This window comes from Rhamphochromis sp. 'chilingali' (assembly GCF_963969265.1).
Source record: "Rhamphochromis sp. 'chilingali' genome assembly, chromosome: 20".
Classification (NCBI taxonomy): Eukaryota; Metazoa; Chordata; class Actinopteri; order Cichliformes; family Cichlidae; genus Rhamphochromis; species Rhamphochromis sp. 'chilingali'.
In genome coordinates this window covers 31,483,576-31,510,743 of record NC_137947.1, presented here as the reverse complement: position 1 = coordinate 31,510,743, position 27,168 = coordinate 31,483,576, and the positions used below count along the sequence as shown (strand labels likewise).

Genomic DNA, 27,168 nt, shown 5'->3' with positions numbered 1-27,168 from the left:
GGCGGGTCTGACTCTAAGCTGCTGTTATTTATGATTTCGCTCTTTACAGCTCTATTGATTTTCTTATTTCAGCATCAGTTGCTGAGAAACAGTTTATTTACCGCGCACGCCGCCCACTCACACCCAGGGTTATTTCATATGTTGGTTTGTGACGCGTTTCATTTTCCCAGCCGCAGGCTGACACGACGGGAGGGACCTGCAGGGACTGGGGGAAGCATTCGTTAGAAGTTATTCTAACGTGTTGACACGACACCGAGTTTGGCGTCTGTGGCGCTGCCGTCAGACGCGGCGCTGCCGGTAAACTCAGAGCGACTCCACCAGGTTTGTTTGCTAAATGAGTCACGGTGGAGTCAGCGGGAGGGAAAAGGGGGCGTATAAAAGCAACTCCAGCACTCCAGGTGGCTGAGAGGGAACTATTTGCTCAGGCTGCACACACACACACACACACACACACACACACACACACACACACACACACACACACACACACACACACACACACACACACGGATGAGTGAAATCAAACATGCAGAGAGATGTGCGTGCACATCCCGTACTACATTTAGGTCAGGAGCAGAACGAGACAGTCAATGGCAGAACAAATGGAGCGTCTGCTTCCTGGATTACAGCTCCTGGGAATCTGATCGGACTAAAAAAAGTCCGGGAAGCACGAGGACACGAACGTCACTACACGTACGAGTCTACATGTGATCGCAGAAAGCAACCAATGCTTCAGGAGCAACGCGCTTTAATATTCACATTTACAAAAGCCAGAAATCTGAACCTGGACTTGATCTTGACCCATTTTCAGGTTTCAGAGTCAGCTGATGTCCTTCAGCAGCTTTGCATGATTCACAGTTCAAAGTAATCCTTCTTTATCTCATGAGCCTCAGTGCAGCAGTTGTAACTCCTCCCCTCTCTAAGACAATGTTCTTCTGATTGGCTGTGAACATCCAGCACTGGAGCAGGAGATATGCGACTGCAATGAGTGAAAGGCATCTTTATTAAAACTGCACATGTCACGGAGACGAGAGGAAAACCCCACCGGTGTTTAGAGAGCTCATCTTCCACAGTATAAGGAATAATAACGCTGTTTTAATAAAAGCATCACACTGAGGACGGCACTGATCAGCCACGCCTTAAAGCAGACCATCTCCTGCTACTGTTGCTCTTCCTGTTGACCAAAGCACGTCATGAATCGAGCTTGTGCACCGAGGTGTTAATCACAATGTCTGCTAAAGGCTACACGTGCCTCAATATTCAGACTGCAAACGTACAATCAGCCACAGGATGGACGGCTGTTCATATTCTGATCTACTGCAACATTAACTGCTGGTTATGACAGAAACACGTCACAGAACGAGCGCTCGACGTTTCTCCGACCCGACGCGCCCGAGAAGACGATCTTTAATCAGCCGTCGGTCAAATTTGAATCAGGTTTTGATTTTCAGGAGCTCCTTTAAAATACTGACAAAGTCATCGGTAACGAGGTTGATTGTTTCTCAGTGTGTTGAAACCAGCCGTGACTTGGGGCTGACCTTTAACCCTGTCCCGCTCTCTGGTCCTGCCTCACTCAAACCGGAGGATAATTTCCTAAATTAATATGATGTTGACTTGAAAAGACTCGAAAGCAGCGACTGAGACCATAAACTGATCAGGAGAGCGCTCACTGAAGCCAGCCGCCCCCTGCTGGCCATTACAGAGGATGTCCATCTGTTAATAAGCTCTGCTCTGTTCTCAGAAAGGGTTTGAGGAGCACGATGAAGAGTTCGAGGAAGCTTTCCAATTGGACTTCCCAGAAATCCAACCAGGCAGGTGGGATGTGCAGGAAAAACAAGTCCCGTCCACAGAGGCGTCACGTCGCAGCTGCTACCATCGTCGGTGTGCGATACTACGGAGCACCTGCAGATGTTTGTGGAGTCCTCAGAGGTGTTTCAGCAGCACGATGGGGTCGCACACAAAGCATTAATAACTGTGCTGATTGACACAGAGAGGAGCCCTGTGAGGACACAAGGGTCTGACACGAACTTTAGCGCGATGTCTGCGTTCTTCTTCCAAAGAATCAAAGTGCATCGTGCCAGAGTCTGAAGACCAGGCGTGCTCGCCTCTGACAGAGCGACCTGCGGTAAATCGATGCAGCTGTAGAGAAAATGATGTGAGGTTGATGCTGTGTGTGAGTTTAGGACAGGTGGGTTGCACCGCACTCATTTTCCACCTTTGACTGTAAGTTACTGAACCAAAGTGATGGATGATGTCATTACTTTTATCATCATCCTCTCAGCTCACTCTGCCCTTTTCCTGCCCCTCCTTCCTCTCACCAAGTCATTCTTCTATGACCTTTGGGTTGATGCAGGACACACACACACACACACACAGATTGATTATTGGGCTTTGACTGACCCCGATAAACTTCATAATGCTTCATTATCTCTGCAGAAAAATTTACTGCCCACAGCCCTGATGGACGACTAAATCTTTGTCACGTTTCTAAAGCGGAAATTTCAAAACTCATCTGACAAAAGCCGCCAGGACACATTCAGCCTCAGAGGTCTGCTTATCGTCACATCAAGCATCATGAGGGCCCCACGGGCAGAGTCATAATCTGGGTCCCAGTAAACCCAAAAAACGGGCCTCAAGTCCTGTTACTAAGCAATAATATCAGTCGACAGCACCGATGACGGCGTTTATGTGGACCACAGATTCCCACTGGGCCACACGGGCTTATTTACTCAAAACCACAGACGGTATCAAAGATGTCACGAAGCCTGAGAGTGCAGCGAGCGCGGGCTGGATGGTCCTTATTTCTAATGTTTTACTCAGTGTGACGCAAAGTGTCGCACTTCTAAAGGAGCAGAAATCTTGTTGCTGTCGCCCCCTGGTGCTCATTAAGAATAATGCAGGACTTTCATCGTTCATGCTTTTTATGCTGGATGTGTTTGTGTTCAGCATAAATGTCAAATCTTTGTCAAAATCCTTCACATAGAAATGATCCCACCAGCTGCAGGGTCTCAGTGTTGAAGATTACATTACACTGCATGCTGTAGATTTAAGGTGGATTATTAATTATTAATGCAGCTCATTCATTCACATGAAAACTAAAGAGTTTCCAGAAAATTTACATTTGATTCCAGCCTTATCTTTAAAAATCATAGTCTTAGACTGTGTGTGTGTGTGTGTGTGTGTGTGTGTGTGTGTGTGTGTGTGTGTGTGTGTGTGTGTGCGCGCGTGTGTGCGCGTCACCTGTCCATCAGCGCTGAATGCGAGGCAGGCGATGCCGTGTGTGTGTCCGTCACGCAGCAGCGACACGGTCTGGGCGGTGAAGGTGTCCCACACACACACATACGGATCCTTGCCCACCTGACCCGTCGCCACCAGGGAGCGCTCCGGGTGCAGCGCCAGGCTGAAGGGAGGAAAGAGGCGGAGACGTTAGAAAGACAAAGGACGGAGGGGAGGAGACAGGTAATAACACAGACGACCAATCAGAGAACATATGGCTATAAGGTATACGCAGGAGTAAAGGAGCACTCAAAACTTTACTCAGGCAAACAAAGAGCTGCTTTAAAACTACAACACACGCACGAACATCACAGCAGTGACTGTGGCAGCGTTTTTACATCATTTTAAAGATTTAATGTTGGAACCGATTCGTCACTCGCAGCTTTACGTGATGGATTTGGTGTCACACAGTGGTAGAAGTGATGAATCATCATAAACATGTAGAAATAAACTTTTTAATGAATGTTAGAGTGAAATGTTAAATGCTGTCGTTGTGCTTAAATCTGTAAACCTTGTTTTAACCTGTATGTTTAGAGATTTTTCTGTTCCCCACATCGAGGGTAACAGCACACTGCATGTAAGCTTCTGGTCCTTATTTAGGGAGGATGTTTTACTTCCTGCCCTTTATGGCCTCACCTGTGCTTCTGTGTGGTGAGACTGTTAAAAAGGGGTTGAGTCATATGCAGGGTGAGGGGAGGTGACCCTTTGCGATCAGCAGGAAGTCACACAAAAACACCCACATGCACACACACACACTGCTGCTCTGAGGATCTGACCAGGCTCCCCTTGCTAGCAAGTTGAGCTGTTTGTCTTTCTTTCTTCACGGGTGATGAGTCTTTGAACCAGCGAGGCCTGCGAGGCGCAGACCCAACAATGATTTCGACATCTTCCAACAGCGTTGCCTTCGACGGCTGCTCAAGATCACATATCGGGATCGCGTTACTAACGAGGAAGCCGCTCCACGTCCAAGTCACCAAGCGCCGGTTCAGATTCGCCGCTCACATCCTTCGGCTACCGGACCCGAGACCCACCCATGTCGCGGTTCTGTGGAACCCGAGGAATGGAAAGAGACGGCGAGGAAGACCCAAAATAACTTGGAGGAGTACGTTCCTTGAAGATTCACGCTCGGCCAAGCTGTCATGGGATGAAGCAGCAACTGCCGCGATGGACCGAGTTCGATGGCGTTCTCTTGTCGCCCGATGCGCCGATCGGCGCGGGAGGATCGTTCTTCGTCTCCCGTTCAGAGGGTCAATGTTCTCCTTTGCAGACAGCGCTATAAATACACCTGCTGCTTTAATGGCATCATTATCAGCACACACACACACACACACACACACACACACACAGTCTCATGCTCTGTTATTGTTGTAAAGGTCGTGTTTCGTGACCTTCGCCGAGTCTCCTCACTGTGACCTCACAGACACCAGTTTATTTTCTGTCTCCTGTTTGAGAGGACGGACAGTTTTGTCCGTCCTCTCAGATCCGGTGTGTGACACTCATGGATCCATTTTGCTGCTGCTGTCAGCCAATCAGCACAGTGAGGCGGGCTGGGCAGTTTTAGCCTGCTGGGATGGAGACGGCACGCGATCCCACAGGAGCTGGAAAACATGGCTGGATAAATGTGGGAACACCGTCCTTATCCTGCTGTCAGTAAGAGGAAAACTGGATTTCTGAGGGGAGGCTTGTTTCAGTCTGATAAAAAGAAGGCTTATTTTGAACTGTGATGGTAAGATAGAGCTGAACATGAGGACAATATTTGTAAAAGTTGAACATTTAATTGTTGACGCTCCTTTTTACCCAGCCTCAGCTCCCGGGGTCGATGGGTCAAAATAAACTGCTCCCATTTCTGGTGCGTTTACATTTTTATGAAATCAGGATGTTATTGTGTCTCCGTGTGCTGGTTCAGAGGATAAACATGAGCATCTGGAGGAACAGCAATAATAATAATAGTACGAACAGATTTACTCACAGGGGCTGATGTTCAACCAGCACGCTCACTGCACTGTGGTACCTGTAGCTTAACCTGAGACCTGTGTGTGTGTGAGTCTGTGTGTGTAGTTCGGAAAGGTCAGTGCATGCAGAGGTGTGTGACACACGGAGCAGCCGTGTATGAAATAATAGAAGCAGAAATAGAACAGGTGTGTCGGCCACGAAGCTCCATTGATCTCAGAGATGGTATCTCTCTCCACACACACACACACACACACACACACGCACACACACGCACACACGCACACACACGCACACACGCACACACACGCACACACGCACACACACGCACACACGCACACACACGCACACACACACACACACACACACGCTCAGACGTTCCTTCTCAACCTGCCAGCCAATGAGCCTGCAAGCTGCCGCGGTTGCTATAACAACCGTATTGCCAAGGGCAGGGAAGCTGAGGTCTGAGCATGACAACTGTGGAGCCAAGGTCACACACACACACACACACACACCTGAACACCCGTCTCTACTGGATGATACCCGACAACTTCCAGACGTCTTCTTCTTTGGTTTTTTGTCGTATTTATACTCTACTCTTTATCTCACTGACATTTGATAAAACCGAGCGTGTGTGTGTGTGTGTGTGTACAGCTACAGAGTTTATACTGGTAAATGGTAAAATGGCCTGCATTTGTATAGCGCTTTTCTAGTCCTTAAGGACCCCAAAGCGCTTTACACTACATTCAGTCATTCACCCATTCACACACACATTCACACACTGGCGATAGCAAGCTACATTGTAGCCACAGCTGCCCTGGGGCGCACTGACAGAGGCGAGTAGAATTCATTTCTACTCAGTAGAAATGAATTCTCTCTCACATCCTTTCACACCCATGAGTCTGAACAGAAGGTCAAAGAAGGCTGTTATGGGCCGGATGACTAATTTACAAAGTATTAGAGAAAAGCAGGCTGGTCTAAAAATAAGAAAATCACCACATAAATGTGCAGCACTCACAGACGGGGGAATATCCTTCACTGTCATGTGAAACCTCCAATCAGAGCCACAGAGTGACACAAGCTTCAGATGTAAACAATGAAGCCAGGGTTAATGTTCCTTAAAGGTACAGTCAGCTTGTTTTTAGTTAAAGTAACATGGTTAGCACGCAGGGACTGAGTTAAACAGCAGCACACACACGCTGACCTCTGACCTGGAACCTAAAACCACACACACAGGCTCACAGGACTGTCTCCAGGTTTGTCTACAGACTCTTAATGAAAGATGAGCATCGTTAAAACTAAAACTGGGCTTTGTGACGACTTGTTTCTGTGTTTCCGTGTCTGCAGTGTAGGGCTGCCACAAACAATTATTTTGATAGTCGACTAATCAGATCATCATCCATTGGACGTAAAATGTACAGCTTATCCGGTCGTTAAGTGATGACGTGACGAATCCTACTTCCGGGTCTAAAGTAGTCTGCGTTTAATATGGCTTTTGTGTTGTTAACATGTTTAATGTTTTGTATTTTCTTCTATTTGATCTCAAAAAGCTCCTAAAACAGTCAGTGATCACTGTTGACCTCCCTCGGCTTTTATTACCACTAATCATTTATTTAAGCTCAGTTTTTAAAACCTTAGGATGTAACTACAGCCCAGCCCATGCAGCAGTATATGAATGACTAACCTCGTATTGTGGATGGATTATCTCAGTTGTTCTCCTGGCTGAAGTTTGGTCCTTTTACAGCATCCTGCCATGCGATTACATTTGTCCCTGACCACCGAGAACACTCACGTTAACTTTTATCAAGTGGAAAAAAAGTTAGCTTGTTTATATTATGCTAACATAGCTGTGTCGCTAGCGGTCACGTAGCACATCATTATATAGCAGCTAGCCCAACTTCAGTAACCCTACAAACGTCACTGCTGTTTAGTTTTCTGTCTTCATTTATGTTGGAAGTGATAGCAGAGCTGTACGTTTTAATTTGTTTCCAAAACCCGGCAGTCAGGACATGTTATATTGTATTTAGATAGAAGCTAGCGAGCTAACTCCCTGCTAACTTCTAACTCCGTTAAATGTCATAAATTCCGTTTTCATGGATGCCTGGATGTTAAACTCAATTGGTACACCTGGTAGAGCAGAACGCTGATCATTTTATTAAAGAGGAAAGACTTTAGACAGTTTTTAACTCTCAGTAATGCCATAGTGATCGTTTGATATATGGACCTGCAGCGGAGTTTAGGCCCAGACACGGCTAGTGACGTCAGACTGAACAACCGGATTGCACCAGCAGCATCTGCTCTTATATAACTATCACTAGCTTACAGCTTTAAGTGTGTAAGGTCTGTGCTAACTAAAAATAAAGACAAGATGATCGTTTATTAAATTTAAATGAAATTTGCAGATTGTTTCGGTGAAGTTTAATAAACTCCTTGCTATCTAAAATATAACAGGACACCAGAGTAAATTCTCGAGCATCTCACACTTCTGATAATCAGCTGTCTGCTTGACGTTTATTCAGCTGTGTAAAAACTATAACTTTAATCTCAGCCAAACCGATTTACTCAGGAACAAATAAAATACTAAAAAAAAGCCAAACAATAACATTTTCAAGTTATCTAAGTGACTCATATATCATGTTTAACCTGAGTAGCGGCGGTGGGTTTGAAAACGATCTGCCGGGAGTCCGGTGTTCTCACGGCTCTAGTTAGCCTAGCCCCCGGCTCGCTATCGAGCTAGTGGGTAACAGACGTCTCCGAAAACGTCGGAGCGCTTTTGAAAATATGTGGTGTCCTGATAAACTGAGCCGATATTTGAGGTTTCCACAGCTACAATCTCGCCTGAAAATATGTTAAACGTTTATTTTGTGACCCAAAAAGAATAATAAGAGTAATATTAAAACTAACTAGCTGCCGCCATTGTTGGAAACTGAGCTGGGCTGCGCTATGAATTCTGGGACACTGCTTCTTCTTCTTCGGGGGTTTAACGGCAGCTGGCATCCTTGTACATGCAGTGCTGCCATCTTCTGTTTCAGTCCGTTATTACACTCTTAAATCCTGCTACTTATTCCTGCGTCTTTTGGGATCTTACAAAGCTTCAAACGACGCGTCGACTATTAAATTAGTCGTTGACGATTTTGATAGTCGACTAATCGTGGCAGCCCTACTGCAGAGTGATGCTCCTCCTCTTCTCTAATAACTCATCCTTCTATCATCTCATCCTTGTGTTCTTCATCTCTTTTCACACTCTCTCGCTCACACGTCTCCATCGACTTAACGACTTACATTCAGAGGACTCGGTCCTCACAGTGTGACTTCATTAACAGATTTATGGCCTCACAACATGAGTAACACAAGCCCACACACTCGAGCACTTTGTGGTTATTTATAGCAGCTGCACTGATTTGCTGCTAATCATAGCCTGAGTGTGCAGCCCCGATAATGTGATTAATAAATGATTCACCTGCAGAGAGCGTGTGTCTAAATGTTTGGCACAAGAAAAAGCTGCGAGTGAACGATCGGATGGTTTCTTTCTGCACAAATATTTAATGCTGTTAATGAGCAGATTCATGCTTTAAAGGCTCTGTGAGCAACAGCTCTTTTACAATAATTTGAGCTTTTCCATACATATTACGGAAAATTAAAAACCTTTTATATATTTCATGGAATATTACAAAAATCAGACTTGGATAAAATATGTGTGCTGTGTCTATCCCACTGAAGCCGGGTGGCTGCTGTCTGCAGGAAGCCTGGCCGTGAAGGTGTGTCTGAGGAAACGTTACAGCAGGGTTGGTTGGTTTGTTGCTCTCACAGAGGCACACACACACCCCGACTCAAACATCGGCCCTGACCGCACTGTCATTCATTCACTGTTACACTAACAAACAGGGTCGCCTCTTTCCTGTCCAGAGGTTTACAGATGTGGGTGAAAGGCGGCGATGTTCTGCAGAAAAACAAACGAATCCCTCATGAAAGCCAACTCTCTGATATGGAGGCTCACCTGTGCCGGAATATTCATTTATTCTTTTTAATGAGAATATTATGAGTTCATTTTATATTAAATATTGAAGTTAAATGGGACCGCTGGACAACAGCTGTAAAGGATTTACATTAGTGTGTATTGTGATGTTTGATTGGCTCACCTGTGTGTGACGAGGACACGATGAGAGCGGGAGTCCTTATAATTTTCACGTGAGCGCTGTGGTCATATGCTCAGCTTCATAATTATTCTATAAACGCAGTAACAAACTGTCCGACAGGCTCGGAGCATACGGGGCGTCCTTGGTCTGATTGTGAAAGTTGTTACATTTTCATTACGATCTCTTCAGACAACGTCGACCAAAGAAACCAAAATCGTTACTCTAAATTTGAGGCACATGTTTCATACGTGTGTTGACTGTAAATATGTTGTAATAACGCATCACTCTGACGAATGATGACGTCACTGTTATGGCTATTCGAGGGGTTTATAATTAATCACACGACATGTTTTCCACCTGAGAGCAGAGCTGCATATTTCCCTAAAATGCTCTTATTTTTCTAAATATGCAGCCTGAGGTGTTGGAGGAAGGCTGGGCCTTCGTTTACAGGGATAAGTGACGACGATGATTTTAGTGTAAAGAGTATAAAAGCATCAGCGTCTGCTTCCTGCTGATCAAAGCCTCATCTGAGAGCAACGAAGCGCCGAGCGGCCGCTGCTGCCAGCGGGGAGATCTGACTGAAGAGAGGCAATCTGGGAAACGTTCACATAGGAATTAATTTAAACTGAACACACACACACACACACACACACACACACACACACACACACACACACACACACACACAGCCAGATAATTTATTATTCATATGGCATTTACAGTATTCATTGGAGGATGTGTGCTCATTCCAGTTTAACTGGCACCATTACAGCTTCTTTCTGTGTGGACAAATGTTCATCCATCAAAGGACATTTGTGCATGATGAGGAGGGCTCACAGATTTATGATTGGAGGGGGGGGGGCAGCTCTGCAGAGAGAGGAGCGAGTCTGAGAGAAACAGGAAGTTTATTTATTTCCTACTCCCAGCATGATGAGACTGTAATGAGCTGGAGACGACCGAACGATTTTAACCTCGTTTGCATTCAGCAGCGAATGATGGAGTCTGTCAGCAGTCGACACAAGTATCATCTGAACATGCCAAACAGCATGAAGTCATAAGATCGCTCTGGTTCACAGCTTTGATCAGCGGATTTTCACATTTTTCAATAATAACCACAGAGTGTGTGTGTGCATTAAGAGTACAGCAGGTGCTGCAGTCAGCTGATCTGCTTCACGTCTGTGCAGGCTCTCAGTCATGCTTCACACCACGTTTCACGTCTCATTGAAGAAGCTTCTTCAGCTCTGAGAGTCTCGGGCATTCAAACCCCAGCGTCTCCATGCAAACAGGAAATGGAAATGGTTCACCTTCAAAATAAATGTTGTGCCATGTAAAACATGTTTTACTTTGAAGGCGAACCTTTTTCGAGTTTTACCACCACTGTGTGAGTGGTTAGTGAGCATTTGCAGACCAACAGAAAAACTACAGGTTACCATGGAAATAGGCTCGTAACCAAAGCAGTCACTGGGTGATTTTTGGTACAGCGCCGTCTTTGCCATTGATGTCGTCCGGCGAGGCTCAGATGCCTGCATGAGCCACTCGTAAACCTGCCGTCTGCTCACTTCATCAACACTGTCCTGATGAAGTGATGTTCTCAGGCACTTGTTTCAGGTCTGACTGAAGAAAACACAGAGTACATTTTGGGAAAGACAGTCCTGTTAGACTGAGACATGTGCTTTATCAAAGCTGATATTCATGCAAATCTGTCCAAAGCTGCAACGATCTCCTGGTTCATCCCTCAGAGGAGCCGTCACCTTTGACCTCGTCGCTACTACAGGCTCCTTTCCATTCTCGTAAACAGCCTGACGCACAGCTCTGAATGAAAAGCATGTAGGTGAGTTTATTTATAGCAGGTGGTGAAATCAGGGCAGCTTCTATAAATAGCCCAGAGGAACTCCTCCTCCTGAGCGTGCTCGCGGTCCTGCATCAAACAATAAAAGCTTGTTTTCCCCGCTCGACCTTGCAGAGATAATTGAGAACACTGGGGAGTCTGCTGGAAAAATATTTCCATAAACCATCTGGACTCTTCTCCTGCTGCTACCAACAGACTCTTACATTCACAAAATTCAGCATATTTACAACAAACTGAAAGGATTTTACAGACAAATGTTTCTGTGCTGGAAACCAGCCGAGACCGAATCAGGTGGAAATGACAGCCAATAACATCTGAAAGGATCCCACCTGACCTCAAAGCATCCAACATAAAAGCAGGTCTCAGAGGCACAAACGCAGTCGAGTCGGTTTTTTAATATCTCATCATTGTTAATTACACGTTGGTTGCACAGTGAGTCGGTTTCCTGTAAGTTTTGCTTGAGTGGACACAGACAGCGACGGGCGGCTGTCACGGATGAACCGACACGCTGGAGCTCACGTCATGCACCGAGAAAATAAAACATTTCATGACTTCAAGTCCTTTCAGTTCAACTCAGGAGTAAGGCACAGCTCGTTATCAGCTAAAGATCCATCTACTATGGAAGAATCACAGGAACAGATTCAAATCTTCTCGTCAGGCTAAAGCGCAGAGCGTGTGGAGGCGGGATTCAGGACTTTAAATGATGATTCGCTTTAGAGAACCCCAACGTGAGCTCCCAGAAGGAGGAGGAAGATGTTACAGGTCATCTTCAAAACGTCTTTTTACCAGGTGGGTGGAGCCAGTCACAGGAAATCTAGATTTCAGGGAGAGGAGCTAAAACAGCTCGTTTCAGACACAGAAGGCTTACTCTGAACTTGATTCATGCAAAGCTACTCCGGGAGAGTCCAACAATAAAAACGCTGAGCTGGAACGAGCAGAGCGGTGTGCTTTACTAGTTTTGAAGCACCTGACAGGTCGGCAGCTTTTATGCAGTATTTTTCTCTCAAAGCTGTGATCACATGACTGAGATCCACACCCAGCAGTCCAGAGCAAGTCTGTAAACCTGGGAGTCGCTGGCAGCGCCGAACAAACCAGTCCTTCTGAAAGTTACTGACCATCAGTCTTTTCAGACTTCAAACCGCCGTCTTCCTCCGTTTGTTCGCAGCTCGGAGGTTTGTCTGTGTAATGGAAGCAGATGATGTCGTCGCTGAGATCGGTTTGGTTTGAGCGCACAGAATCAGATCATCGCTTTGGGGTCGTGTACTTGGGGAAGTGCTGCTTGAATCCCTTCAACGAGAAATGATAGCGACATGCTCTCTGCTGGAGGATCCTCAACAGGCTTGCAGGCAGAGGAAAAGTTTCTGTTGAGTGAAATAAAAAACGTCTCATAAGAGTCTCGGAGGGAGGAAAGAAAGAACCTTTTCCTGACGCTCAGCCATCTTTTCTTTTAAAGGCCACACGGTTCAGTTTCTCTTTCTCTCCTCACAATAAGTAGCTTAAACTCAGCCCCCAGCCCTTTGAGAGCCGCACTGCAGAGTGACATAACACCCCGAGAGGTTTGAGTAAATCTGAGTGTGCGTGAGTGCCAACAGATCGTGGGAACACTGGCGGCCGCGGGGCAGATTAATGGTGGGATGCTGGACAGATAATTTCTTAGTCATCATCTTAATGAAGACCAGCGAGCTGTGAATCCACGGAGCCACCAGGTCTGCGCCGCACGCTGCCATTTACAGAGTCTGGCAAATGAACAGAAGCACGAAACAAAAGAGCCTTCAAGGAATTATTCCCTCTGCTTTTCACGAGTCATTGAGCAGCGATCTGGAGAGTGAAAACAGCCGCGCTCAACCCAGATTCTCCTCACTCGATCGGAAGGCGCACGCCGCCGGTTATTTATCGAGAACTTGGAATAATCTTAAATTATCGGAGCTTGTATCCCAGTCACGGACAGATTGCTGAATGAGCCCGGGGGGCGTATTTTACATAATGTGTTGCAGTGTTTAGTGCAACGTGTGTGCAGCGGAGTGTCAGCAGTCAGCCGGCCTCTCTTCATCAGCTCGGTGACCTGAATGCTCAGCTGTAGTGTTTCAGCCCACATCGTCACCTGAGAGCCGAAGTGAAACCAGCTTCAACCTCCGGGGCTGGAAAATAAAGCTGAAATGTGCAGTTCCTCTAACGTCCAGCAGAGGCAGCAGTGACTCCCATTTTTAAACTTTAAAGCAGAAATAAACATGTTTACAGCCTGATACACAAACCGCCTCTACTTGCCTCCTTCATAACACCTGTACAGGAGGGAGGAGGCTTTTAGATTTCACCATTATTAGGGGCGTGGCCTCTTTGACTGACAGGTGGATGGTGACACAGGTGGCTGTAGCTGCTAGCTTCACCTGAACTGCACCTGTGGGCTGTGTTTGTGCTGTTTGTAATTATCTGACCAATGACATGTGCATGTTGTTGCTGCACACCTGCAGCATGCACACAGCAGATTGAGATTATTGTGTGATAACAGGCTTTGAGTTTGGACGTGCATCATCAAATGTGACTTTTAGATTTCTTCAGTTTTAAACGGCTGACAAAAACAAGCTCGCCCATCCATCTCGTCCCAGTTATCCCATTCAGGGTCGTGGGGGTGCTGGAGCCTCTCCCAGTTGTCACAGGCTGAGAGGCGGGGTACACCCTGGGCAGGTCTCCAGCCTGTCGCAGAGACACAAACATTCACACACTGATTCAGAATCACCAGTTAACCTCACACGTGTGCCTTTGGACTGTGACAGGAAGCCCGAGAGAATCCAATGCTAACATCACACAACCAGAAATAAGCTCACAGAAATGCAAAATAACCAAAAAAGGCACAAAAAGGAGAAAACACGACTCCAAAGACGCTGCAAACAAAACATCTGCTGCAAACTTTACTTCACACGAGAGCCAGCAGCATCTCTGCAACCGTGAACGCATCACTGACCACTCAGCCGCTAACTACAACAACAACACTAACTCCCATCTTCATCCCGCCTGATCAGCTCTGCCACTTCCTGTTGAGAAGGAAATGAGCTACTCTTTGCTTCACACACACACACACACACACACACACACACACACTGCCTGCGGTGTCCCTGCTAGTTAGCGTTAGCTGCTCAACTGGTTGGTTTAGTGGTTGCTGATGATGCTCATGATGCTGCTGATGATGATGATGAGCCTGCAGGTCTGACTGCCTCTCTGCTTTCTGTGCTAGCAGATGCATGAAGTCCAGCCCTCCTTCATCCAGCAGGGACGTCTACACAGTTTCATTTAAGTCCCCTTGTCTGTAGTTTCTTTGCTCTAATCGCTTCCTGCAAACTGTTGTCTGTGAGGTAAGAGGACAAACACCGGGCGCAGCTTATCCACTGAAAGGCGGCTCATCGGGCAAGCAACTAACACCAGAACCCAGACGTCCTAAAAACCCTACAGATGCACAGAAACTGCTGCTCAGGGAGGAGGGTGAAGGAGGCTTCATCAGAGCACATTTACTGTAAACCAGTGCAGCGTGTTTGGAAGATGCTCTGAAGCTTTGCTGCTGTAAAACCAACAGGAACAGCCGTCTGCTCTGAGCAGGTCATAGACTGTATATCAAAGATGGACAGCTTAATATGACCTAGTATGATGTGCAAATTAATGTGTGTTAATATCACACATAGTACAAAATACTAATACAAACATGTAAAACAAGAATAAAGTAAGTGTGCATGCAAGTGACAAATTTAACCACAGCGTGTGTGTGTGTGTGTGTGTGTGTGTGTGTGTGTGTGTGTGTGTGTGTGTGTGTGTGTGTGTGTGTGTGTGTGTGTCGGGAGGGATTTGAATGTTGTCCTGGATGTGACACTAACAACTTTTCCACAGCTTCTCTCTTGGGGCTTTGATTTATCAGTGTTCAGCGTTTCTGTAAGAAATGGCAGAGAAACAGTTTGTTTTCACTCATGTTTACAGTTTAAGAGAAGAAGCTGTGATTGTTCAGAGCCTCTAATATCAAAGAGAGAATTTATGTCCGTACGAGGCCTCAGTCTGATGTGGGTGTGATCTTATCAGACACAAATATCACAGAAATGCTGCAAAACTGAAAAATATCAAACATGCTGATTAAAAATATGAATCATGGTTCATTTTTAACCCTCTAAAGCCGGTCGGAGCGGGCACGCTCCGTTTTGCGTAACTATTTTTAAATCCCTGTAGAACCGGAACCACGTAAGTTAGCGCAATAAATTTTTTTTGCATGTGAAACCGTAGGAGTTGTACTTACATCTTATGCCATCAGCTTGTCCTCGGTCACAGTTTCCTTCCACATATAGCTTTGCAAAAATTGCATAAAAAGCGCTTGCAGGAACAAAAACATAATATCTATCGCATGTCCGCCATTACCTGCCCGAAACCGGAAGTGACATCATTTTCACGGAAATGTCGTTTTTTTTACCTTCAGGGACTTATAAGCCTATACTGGTGTTTTTAAAAGTTATGTTTGACTTAATGACTTTCTGTATGTTTCTGTGATGCTTAGAACTCGAGTTGCACTGCTGGAAATAGTTTATTTTGATGCACATGCTGTTTTTTTTGTTGTTGTTTTTTACAAATTTGCATTATAATATTTATTTTCGTTTTTCCTGCAGTATATAAAAATTGGTGTATCTCAAAAATAAAACTATGAAGACACTTAACTCATTCACTGCCATTGACGTCTATAGCCGTCAATTGCAGTGAATGAGTCAATGGGTTTAACTCATTCACTGCCAATGGCTGGCAGTGAATGAGTTAAAATAAATTTCCTGTTGTTGGAAACTATTTTTTTCAACTTCAACTTTTTTGTATTTGGGCTATAACGGTTGTATAGCAACTTGAAATGCTCCCAAAAATGGCACTACAGCAAGTAAAAAGATAAAGATAACCGGACTTGGTTCTATGGCAGGTCTTAAGGGGTTAAGAGACAGAGAGTAAAGTGGACGGTACAACCTTGGTTTTAATAGCAAACTCATTGTAACCTGGAACGGTACAAACGTGACTCCCCAGAATAGATTTTTAGTTTTCCACTGGGTTCTGTTGCTAGTTAGTTAACATAAACTAATGTAGGGGGTCTGTCAGGGCATCCACACAGACAATAATATAATAATAAAAAATACATTTTATTTAAAAGCCCCTTTCAAGTCACCCAAGGACACTTAACAATAGAACAATGACAACGAAGAACAATGGAAAACAAAAAGCACAAGATAAAATAAACAATAAGTTCACAGTGAATATGCAGATTTGAACAGATGGGTTTTGAGTTGGGATTTAAACTGGGGGAGAGAACCAGTGCTTCTTATATCTGGGGGTCTCAGAATATCTGGGGGCCTCACCACCAGCTTTTAGCTCTGCTTCCCATGGTGCTGAGGCGCAAAGAAGGCACAGAAAGCTGGATAGAAGAAGAAGATTGAAGTGTTTAAGAGATCAGAAAGGTAAAATGGAGCGAGGACATGAAGGGCATTGAAGGTGAGCAGAAGAAGTTTGTATATTATCTGGAATTTCACAGGGAACCAGTGAACCTGAAGAAGGGGGGAGGGGGTCTGGCAGCAGAGTTTTAAACAGTTGAAGCTTATGGAGGGATTTTTGGGGGAGACCATGCAAGAGAGAATTCAAACAGTCAGTGTGGAAGGTAACAAGACTGTGGACAAGGATGGACGTAGACGTGGTGGAAGAGAAGGACGTTATCTGGTAGGTCTTAAAAGGTTAAGACAGACAGGACTCGCTCTCTGCCTCTGGATGACCAGTTTGTTTTACTCAGTCAAGCAGAAATACCATCAAAGCTGCACAGCAAACATAATGATGTCCTTTGGTTTGGTTTAGTGCTTCCTTTGTGTGTGTGTGTGTGTGTGTGTGTGTGTGTGTGTGTGTGTGTGTGTGTGTGTGTGTCTGTCAGTTGGTCGGTCAGGTTCTACCTGCAGGCAACCAACAGGAAGTGGGACAAGGGAAAGACAGAAAGGCGAGAGCAGGGGACGAGAGAAATAGAGTCAGATCCTTCATTCGTCAACAAAATGATGCAAAAACACAACAAATTCAGATTTGATGATGTGAAGTCTGCATTTAGCAGACAGCAGTACTTCATCACTGTAGTGGGGTCAGCCTTAGAGCTGGAGGCGAGTGCACGGTAGGCTACACGCTGCCTGTACGCAGAGCTGGTGCCGTTAGACGCTCTGTGTGGTGCGGGTGTGGTCTCTGACCCGCTGTGGAGGAGGGGTGGCACGGTGAGCTTCCGGGGCGGCACGGAGGCGGGGCCGAACAGGTGTTTGGGACGAGTGACTGATTGTGACTCTTCTTATGTTTCAGTGACAGTCGAGGAGGGAGAGCGGAGTGACCACTGAGTGGGAGTGTCTGCGTCCCGTGCATTAAGCCGAAACCAGATCACACCCTCTGTTTGTAGCCTCACCTACAGCCACGATCCAAGAGGGGTGTCGAGAAGAATCGCAGATAAGAGGAGGCAGACTATCTGACTGGGACGCCTCCGAGCTGGGGTGCAGGGATTCTGCCTGACAGCTTGGGAACACCTCAGCGTGGGGACTGGAGAACTGGTGCCAGAGGAACAACCTCCTTCTAAACGTCAGTAAGACAAAGGAGCTGATAGTGGACTTCAGCACTAAGCAGGAGAGGAACTACCAGACCCCCGTCATCAACGAGTGCCCAGTGGAGAGAGTGGACAGCTTCAAATACCTCGGAGTTCACATCACGCAGGACCTGTCATGGTCCTGTCACATCAACACCGTGGTGAAAAAGGCCCGACAGCGTCTCTACCACCTCAGACGCTTGAGAGACTTCCAACTGCCCTCCAAGGTGCTCAGGAACTTTTACTCCTGCACCATCGAGAGCATCCTGACGGGAAACATCTTAACCTGGTTCGGGAACAGCACCATGCAGGACAGACGAGCTCTACAGAAGGTTGTGCGGTCAGCTGAGCGCACCATCCGCTCCGAGCTCCCTGACCTGCACTCAATCTACAGCAGGCGGTGCTGGACCAAGGCCAGGAAGATGGTGAAGGACCTCAGCCATCCCAACAACAGACTGTTCTCTCTGCTGAGGTCAGGAAAGCGATTCCGCTCCCTGAAGACCAACACAGAGAGACTGAGGAGGAGCTTCTTCCCGCAGGCGATACGGTCTCTCAATCACACCACCACACAGTACTGACCCACACATATGGTTCTTACACACACTGGACATTTGTTTACACTAGTGGCCACTGCACAACTACACTGCGTGGTCATCTAATCTAATCACTTTGTCACAAGTCACTTAAATAAATCACTTTAAGCATATTTGCACTGCACAAGACACTTACACATGTGGATTGCACAACACTGGACATTATATTTCTTCATTTCCACTTAATACTGTACAGCTGCTGTTATTCTATATTTCTTCATATATTTTTATATATTTCTATATTGTGTATTGTGTATTTTGTTGTACAGTTATTTTATTTTTAACTTGAATTTTTATATTTTATTCCTTCCTAGTTAAATTTACCCTTCATTTTAATTTTCATATTTATTTCCTCTCCTATTCATAGTCTTTTTTTCTTTAGGTCACGAGCAGTTGTCTAAGCATTTCACTGCATATTGTACTGTGTATGACTGTGTATGAGACAAATAAAATTTGAATTTAAATTTGACTGGGGGACACTGAGGACTAGCTCTTGAGTCCAAGCCAGCTGGACCTCCTTTAAGTTCTCCCACCTGAACACCTGATCAAAGGTAACAGCCAAGAGTTTCCGTTACTATGGGAACAAAGTTGTCAGGTACACATATCAGAGCTTCAATTTTTTTTTAAATTCAGATAATTTGCTGCAATCAGTTTCATTATAAGATGAATGCAGTGCCAAAGGACATATAGGTAGGTCCCAGGACCGAGCCCTGAGGCACACCACAAGAAAACCAGTCGAGAGCTGACCCAGAGACGACCACCCAGGTTCTAAGTCTCTCAATCAGTATCCTACGATCAGCAGGCAGCAGACAGATGCAAGAGTACCAGGGCTGAATATTCACCTTTATTTCTGCGCATTAAAATATCATTTGAAACTCGAGGAGGAGGCGTTTCATTGGAGAGCACTCGACTGAAATTTAACTAAAATGAGCAAAAATCTCACAACAACATCCCTCAAACACATCAATGATGCGTTTAGTATTTGGGCTGAATTTAAAAAGGCACATGCTGTGGACATGTGAGAAAACAAAGCTATACAATAAGACCTCAAACTTGAACACTGGTCAGAGTGTCAGAGCGTGCAGGAAGATCTTTACAGTCTGAGTCGGACTCGTGGAAAAGATGAAAAGCACGAAGCTGAAGGGAACTGAGATGTGAGAGCTGGAAATGTGAGCTGTGTGCAGCAGCAACCAGTGGCTGATAATTGCTGCCATTCAGCAGCCGCCTGTGCTTCTCTACAGAGGAACATAAAGGCTGATCGCCCTGCAGGAGGCCGCGGCCATGAAAGAGCCAATGAAAGAAAAAGACAGTCCCGCTCTCGCTCTTTCAGAAAAACTCAACGTGGATTTAATGCGTCTACATGGAGCCTGCAATTACTGCGGCGATCCATCAGGCAGGCGGGGAGGGGGGACGAGTGCAGTCATGATTCAGAGCTTTCAGCAGAAGCCACTGCACAATACCGGCACGAAGGAAAGAGTCAGCGCTAAAAGTCACTGTGAGGCTGTGTGACATCACTCTGTTTACTGCGGTTGGTACAAAACAGATGAAGAGTTTAATGTGTAATCGTTACTTTCTGGGTCATAAATAGAAAATACAGAGTAAACATCTCAACTCTCAGGTCTCCATATTTCTGCATCGTCACGGTGATTTTGAGGAACAGTGACCGAGTCAACGATCACCAAGACTAAAGGTCAAAGTTTCACCTGCTCGAAGCCACATCGAACACTTTTACTTTAAACATTAGACCTTCACACGGCTCAGTCGCACTACAGTGAAAACAGGAAGCTCCGATCTACTAGAACAAAAAGAAAATCAGCGGTACCCTGATGTTTGAACGTTTTCACATTAGGCGCCTGATTGCTAACAGGCAACCTGTCTCCAAGCAACTGCAACCCGACAGACTGACTGATGAAGGTTGGCAAATATTTGGCGTCTAGTTTTCAAACGCAGAAGATTTTCAACATGTTGCAGTCAGCTGCGATGCTCAAATGGTTGTATACTGGTTACAAAAACAAGGCTGCAGTAAAACTCCAGTCCTGCAGCAACGACGCTGTTATGGGTGGAGGAACAGGTGTGGGGTTCTAGCTGCACTCTTAGGCCCACATAACCGCAAACACTAGGTTTGTTATGAAAAAGTGCTGTGGGTATTTACAGAGAGAGCAAAGTATGTCTTGATGCATCCTCAGTCATCCAGGTAAGGAAATCCCAAAAGGTTGATTCTGTTCATCTGGATGTTTTCATTGGGGGAAACGTTTGGTCATCATCCTGGTGACTCCTTCAGTCTCAGCTGACTGCAGGTTTCCAACCTTATAAACAGGACATTTGCATAATGACTGAAACCAGCCCACTGAAGGAACAATGGGCTGGGAGCTCAGTTTATGATTATTAATGTGCAAATTCTCATGACCACTGATCAAAGACCACTGATCAATCGCCATGATCGTGGGTGCGATCGTGGCTCAAGAGTCGGGCGTTCGCCTTGTAATCGGAAGGTTGCCGGTTCGAGCCCCGGCTCCGACAGCCTGAGTCGTTGTGTCCTTGGGCAAGACACTTTACCCGTTGCCTACTGGTGGTGGTCAGAGGGCCCGGTGGCGCCAGTGTCCGGCAGCCTCGCCTCTGTCAGTGCGCCCCAGGGTGGCTGTGGCTACAATGTAGCTGCCATCACCAGTGTGTGAATGTGTGTGTGAATGGGTGGATGACTGGATGTGTAAAGCGCTTTGGGGTCCTTAGGGACTAGTAAATTATGGATTTCCTGCTCAAATCCAAACCACTGCACTGGCTTTGGTCACCTGATGATGCTCCCAGTATAACACAGACTCCATACAGGAACCAAAACCAGCAGTGATGTGGCTTCAATCATCTGTGCTGTGTTGGTAATCAACTGAAGCACAAAAATAAAAAGTAAAAGATTTTACTTAATAAAGCGTGCCCTGATTGGTTCTTCATAATCAAAGGGTGCTGAAGATCATGTCTGAAAGCTGGAGCCAAACCAGAGGTGGACACAAACAAACCTGCTGAGGAACAGAGTGGAAAGAAGATGATCTGGAGCCCAGTGGGAGATTTAAAATGAGCACATGCAAGAAAATCCTCAAACATCTGGCAGCAGAAGAAATTCTGCATGAAGAGTGATCCAAACTTTCTACGAGCTGTTCCAGAACACCTTCTGATGACGGGGTGAAGTTACTTTGCACAGAAGATTCAACATTTATTCCACAGGGGCGACTTCAAAGACGACAAAATGTTTGCTAATCCAAATGTGTCAAAAAAAGCTAACCGTTGCCTTGTGATGCACTTTTGTCCCACGTGATTTTGAACGTGTCCTGGAACCTCGTCGCTTCAGGCTGCGCCAAACTGCTGAGCGGGCGACCGGTGCTTTTATTGTGGCGGGGCTGTCGCTGACTGGGCTGACTGAAAAGCAAACGTAAATGGTTTCGCGGAGAGCAGCCGCCACTCAGCACACACGAACTCCATCAGAGGACACAAACCTGGCATCAGAGTGTCAGCACAGCTCATTTCCATCTGAGCCATCATCACGCTTTTCACTTTTCTCTTTACCAGACGCAACAAAAATGTACAGGAAGTGCACAAACAGGAAAAACTTTACTTAGTTTGACCTTAAAAACATGAAACTGTGACTTCATTTCACATGATGATAAACTCTGATTTAATAAAGTGTCAAAGCAAAGACAGACTCTACAGTAAATCCTTTACAGACTCTGATGTGTGACCTGAACTAAGACGCAAGAAAAAAAACTTATGTAACTTAAGATTTGAGGCTTTTTTAGTTTCTGATTGATGAATATATCGTCCCACACTTTGAAACAGCTTTCAGACTTTTACTTATAGTTTATAGTCTAAGGCTACGTTCACACTGCAGGCGACAGCGCATCAAATCCGATTTTTTTGACCCTATGCGACCCATATCCGATCATGGTCTGACAGTGTGAACGGCACAAATCCGATATTTTCAAATCCGATCTGGGTCACTTTCGTATGTGGTGCTGAATCCGATACATATCCGATGTTTTAGAAAGCGACTGCTGTTTGATGGTCATGTTGCATTAAATCCGTCTTTTACGTCACTGACACAAGACGGACGCCAATTATGAGCGCCGGAGAAGACATCGTGAACGCTTCCTGTCCATCCAGTGTAGATGTTAGTGAAACTGTTGGTAAGACAACGTTGGAGAAACGTGAACATTTTATTTGTACTGTATAATCTGCAGATTCTGACAGAAATCTGCAGCTATCCTTTGAAGCACCGCTCCTCTAAAACAGCAATAAGGATCATTATTAGGTTATTTACATTATTATGTAAATAACCTAATAACTTAAAGCAAAAATTGGGAAACGTGAAGTCCGAAGTCTTTATATTAAGGCCATCAGTCAAACAATACTGTTGCTCTGGGTCTAAACAGAGCGCGTTGTGTGTGACGTCTCGTTTTGCGCCTGCGGCCGCTTTGAGCGTTCACACTAGAGCGTGTTTGCTGTCGCATTTTATTTGTAGTGTGAACGAGCAGACAAAAACATCGGATTTGATCAAAAAATCGGAATTGAGCATTAAGACCTGCAGAGTGAACGTAGCCTTAGTGACTCATTGAGAAAATAACCTGCAGACCGTCTGCAGCCCTGAACTAAACATGTGACTAAACATGTGACCTGCTGGTTGAAGCTTTTCCCAAACTGCTCTGTGTTTGCTCGTGCACCCTGCAAGAAGAGCTTTGCATGACATGCAGTTAAAAATAATGCCTCTGTGTCTAATCCTGCTACGCTGTGGAGCCCATCGGCTCCTCCTGTCTGAAACAAGCTACTGAAGGCCTCAGTCACTCAACCTGGCAACCACCGGGTTGCTAGGGAAGAAATGAAAACGTCCCAACTGGTTGCCAGTTGTTGCTAGATCAGTGCAGCAAAAATCTCATGATTGTTTTTTCTCCCCTCACCTCCAACCAATCACAGCAGATGGCCCCGCCCCTCCCTGAGCCTGGTTCTGCCAGAGGTTTCTTCCTGTTAAAAGGGAGTTTTTCCTTCCCACTGTCGCCAAAGTGCTGCTCATAGGGGGTCATATGATTGTTGGGTTTCTCTGTGTTATTGTACAGACTGTGTGAACTCTTTTGATTGGTCTTTGGTCAGGAACAGATCGCCGTGGTGTTAAGAAGAGTGCAACACAAACTGGAAACAGACCGTTTGCGGTCCGAGTAAAAACAATGGCTTCAACAGTAAGCCAGAGCTTTTATTTTGAAAGTAAACACTGGTATCTCTGCTACCTGCTCTGTTCACCTGAACTCTAATATTTTGTTTCCTGCGACTAGTTCAGACCTAAAAAAAAAACAACAACAAAAAAAAACAGGTCCAGGTTTAAAGGTGCCATTAAACCCAGGACTGCAAAATCAGGTGGAGACAGCAGCTGCAGGATGGAGGTCAGACGTGCTCTGGTTGGAGCCATTAAGGATATTTTTAAGCTCTGAGAGCAGAGCTGGTCTCCGTCCGTTCGGACTGTGACGGCGAGCTGGCACATTTCCCCTCTGGCTGATGAAGAGGCCCATACATCAGCCAGGACCAGAGACATTTCCTCCAGACCGAGAAGCAGACGCAGCACCGGACGGTGGCCTGAAGGGGACACGCTGTTCACCGCGTCGTCCTCTTTTTAAATCCACACAAACACGTTTTTCTTTTTCGACTGTGACGAATGTTCAGGCAGCATGAAGAAAACTGCGTGTGTGTGCGTGCGTCTGTTTAACAATCTCTTTTTTAACTTGTCTAGTTTTGTGTCTCTTCTGTGTTTTTTATCATTATTCAAGTCAATCATGATTTTGAGACTTTTGAGAAACGACTGTGGGTAAAAACATGTATTAGATATTTAAAACATACTTTTAAAATATTTTTAGGATATTTAAAAATATTGATCTAAAATTTGAGTTTGTTATACTTTTAAGAAATTTTACCTTTTTAGTATTTTTCATATTTCCCCTTTTTTAAGGTATTTTTTTTAACTTTTTAAAAACACATGATATTCATTTTATTTTCTGACATTTTATTAGCCTAATGTTTGTAGAAAATCCTGTTTTATTTGTATTTCTTATGTCATTTTTAACATTTTACTTTTTATGGAATTTTTTCCGAAACATTGATTTTTCTTTCATGTTTTTACATTCGTGCAGATTTTAGGACAGTTTGTTTGTTTGGTTATCAGATTATTTTCAGTGGAAGTTTTTGTTAGTTTTCCAGATATATTCACGTCTTTTGGATAGTTTATATATAAAAAAATTAGAATTCCTTATACAATCTCTTATACAATCTTTTTAAGGAATTTTTCTATTTTATCTTCTGGATTTTATTTGTGACGTACATTTCAGTATTTTTCAGCTTTCTTTACTATTCCTTCATTTGACTTTGTTCTTAATAATCTGAGGATTTTACTGATGTTCCTTTTGGTATTTTTTCAGATGTTACTAAATGTATTTATTTTAATTAACGATCTGAATTTAAACTGTGACTGACAGGTCTTAATAACTTTGGTCAGCAGAAACCTGCAGTCAGCTCTGAGGGAAAATTTGGCACAAACACAAATTTAACAACCCTGACAGAGAGACAGCATCCAGCTATTCAATTAGTCTCACACACACACACACACACACGCTCCAGGCTGCAGCTGACTTGCCATATAAACTGTCCAAACACGCCTGCTGCTGCTGCAGTGACTCACAGGCTGTTCAGTGTTGGTGAATACACAGGTGTGTGTGTGTGTGTGTGTGTGTGTGTGTGTGTGTGTGTGTGTGTGTGTGTTGTGAATGAGCGACCTCGCTGAATCATCTCCCTCCTCCACTCGCTCCAATTTGCTCTCAGAGAAAATCCCTCTGCTGCTTCTCGCCTCAGCTCAGGGCTTTTTCAACTTTTCATTCAAAATGTCGAAAATGTTCCCAGAGATAAAACGCGACCGACCAGAAGGGCAAAATTATTCCACGAGCAGCCCCGACTCCAAAAAAGATTTCATATAAAAGTCTGTTTTATCTCAGTGGCTCCAAATCCAGGAGCAGCTTCCCACAGGAAGTTTTACTGAGACCAAATCCTGCAGGAGAAACTGGTCTGACAGGAGGGAACTAACATTCCCGATGCTGCTGGGAATTTTTCCAGTTTGAAAGAGAGACTCAAAGAGTTTATTAGTATCTTTAAAAAATAACTCAGGAATCAAATCTGTGCTTTGTCAAAATGAAGTCTGAGCCAATCGAGTGCTGCTCTTCCTTCGTGTGTGTGCTTAGTGTAAAACGTCCACGCCTGTGCTGCGATCACGTCTACCTGCACAGCCAATGCATGCACACCGTCTCATGCCTCACAGGTCAGCACGCTGTGTTCGCCCCTTTAAGGCTCTGTGGACCCACTGACTGTGCCCTGTGATGTGTTCCTCCACAGCCATCACACTGTGAAAACCTCACATCCCCAACAAAGTGCCAAAATTGCCCTCAAAGCGATGCAAACTAGCTAAAAAGTCCTGATGGGGAAACAGACTCGTGTTACATAAGTGTCAGATAATCCCAGATTAAAGCTTTTAGGTGTTTGTGAGCTGGTTTCACTCTGAATTAATTAGTCCACGCACATCCACGAGCTGCCTTGAGAGTGGTTCGCAGGATTTCTCTGAACACGATGCTTTTTTGTTTTCCACAGTTGTCTGTTGCTTCATGATGGTGTGCTAACGGCCACCAAGGGTTAAATAAATATCATAAATAAGCAGTGAGGTAAGGAGGTGTGGAAATAAAAACAGATATTTAAAGCTGTAAACTGAGGATGAAAAACTCAAATTCACACAACATTAAAGCAGCTGTGAAACGAGTGCACAACCACCACTGTGCAACAGCAACAAAAATATAAAACATTATTAATGTTAACATTACTTCACCTGTCAGATGATGTTATTAAAAAACCTCCAACAGCCCAAACAGGACTCCAGTTAGCTTAACCGAAGGCTAGCAGACAGCTTGGAGCTACAGCTGCCTGCGCCATGAATCTATCAATCAAAGAGGCCACGCCCCTAATAAGAATTATCTACAAAGACCAATCAGTTTGTCTATGTGGCTGTAAACGTTTACCGTAGGAGTCTATGGGGACTGACGCACTGCTGCAGCCCCTGCTGGACGTTAGTGGAACTGCAGGGCGTGGCTCAGAAATAAACCCATCAGACCTGAGAACAGGAACAAGTCCCTCACCTGCCCGCGAGCTGTCCTGCCCTGATAAAAATCTAAATCTAAGTTACTCCTCATCACTGAGCTCCTCGTTCATTAGGAAACCCAGCAGCAGCAGAAAAAGCTGCTTCCTGTCTCGGTGTAAACCTGCTCGTGTTTAGATTTGAACTTCTGTCAAACTGAAGGACAAACCAAACTGTGTGGGAGCGATAAAAAAAACCCACGAAGGTCCAAAAAACATCTCAAAAGAGACAAAAGCACCGAGATGAGTCACAGGACTGAGTGTAACGAATATCCTTTCTCTGCTTCTTTTTGTTTAATAACGTTGTCGTTTTTAAGAATTATAAGCTTCACCACATTTCCACCACATTTCCACAAAGTTTATCTTGTGCTGCCACATGTTGCACCACCAGCAGTCAGGCTACAGCCCGACACATTTAAATGGTCTGAGGTGTTTACTGGAACTTTCACAGGCGATTAAAGTCAGCATTACTGAAGCTTATGGTAGCTCAACATCTGCACAGGATTCATGTCCCTGCCAGAGTTACAGTGGAATTACACCCCGTGACCTGCAATGCTCCTCCCACAA

General features: G+C 45.1%; 1 protein-coding gene across 3 annotated transcripts in view; it reads right to left on the bottom strand.

The window, feature by feature from the left end:
* LOC308388742 (echinoderm microtubule-associated protein-like 6) overlaps nucleotides 1-27,168 on the bottom strand; it is a 68,733-nt gene that overhangs the window by 38,330 nt on the left and 3,235 nt on the right. For all 3 annotated transcript variants that reach the window (XM_080869623.1, XM_080869624.1, XM_080869625.1), the window contains exon 2: nucleotides 3,241-3,400. In XM_080869623.1, the coding sequence (XP_080725749.1) occupies nucleotides 3,241-3,400 (160 nt within the window). The remainder of the gene's footprint in view (nucleotides 1-3,240; nucleotides 3,401-27,168) is intronic.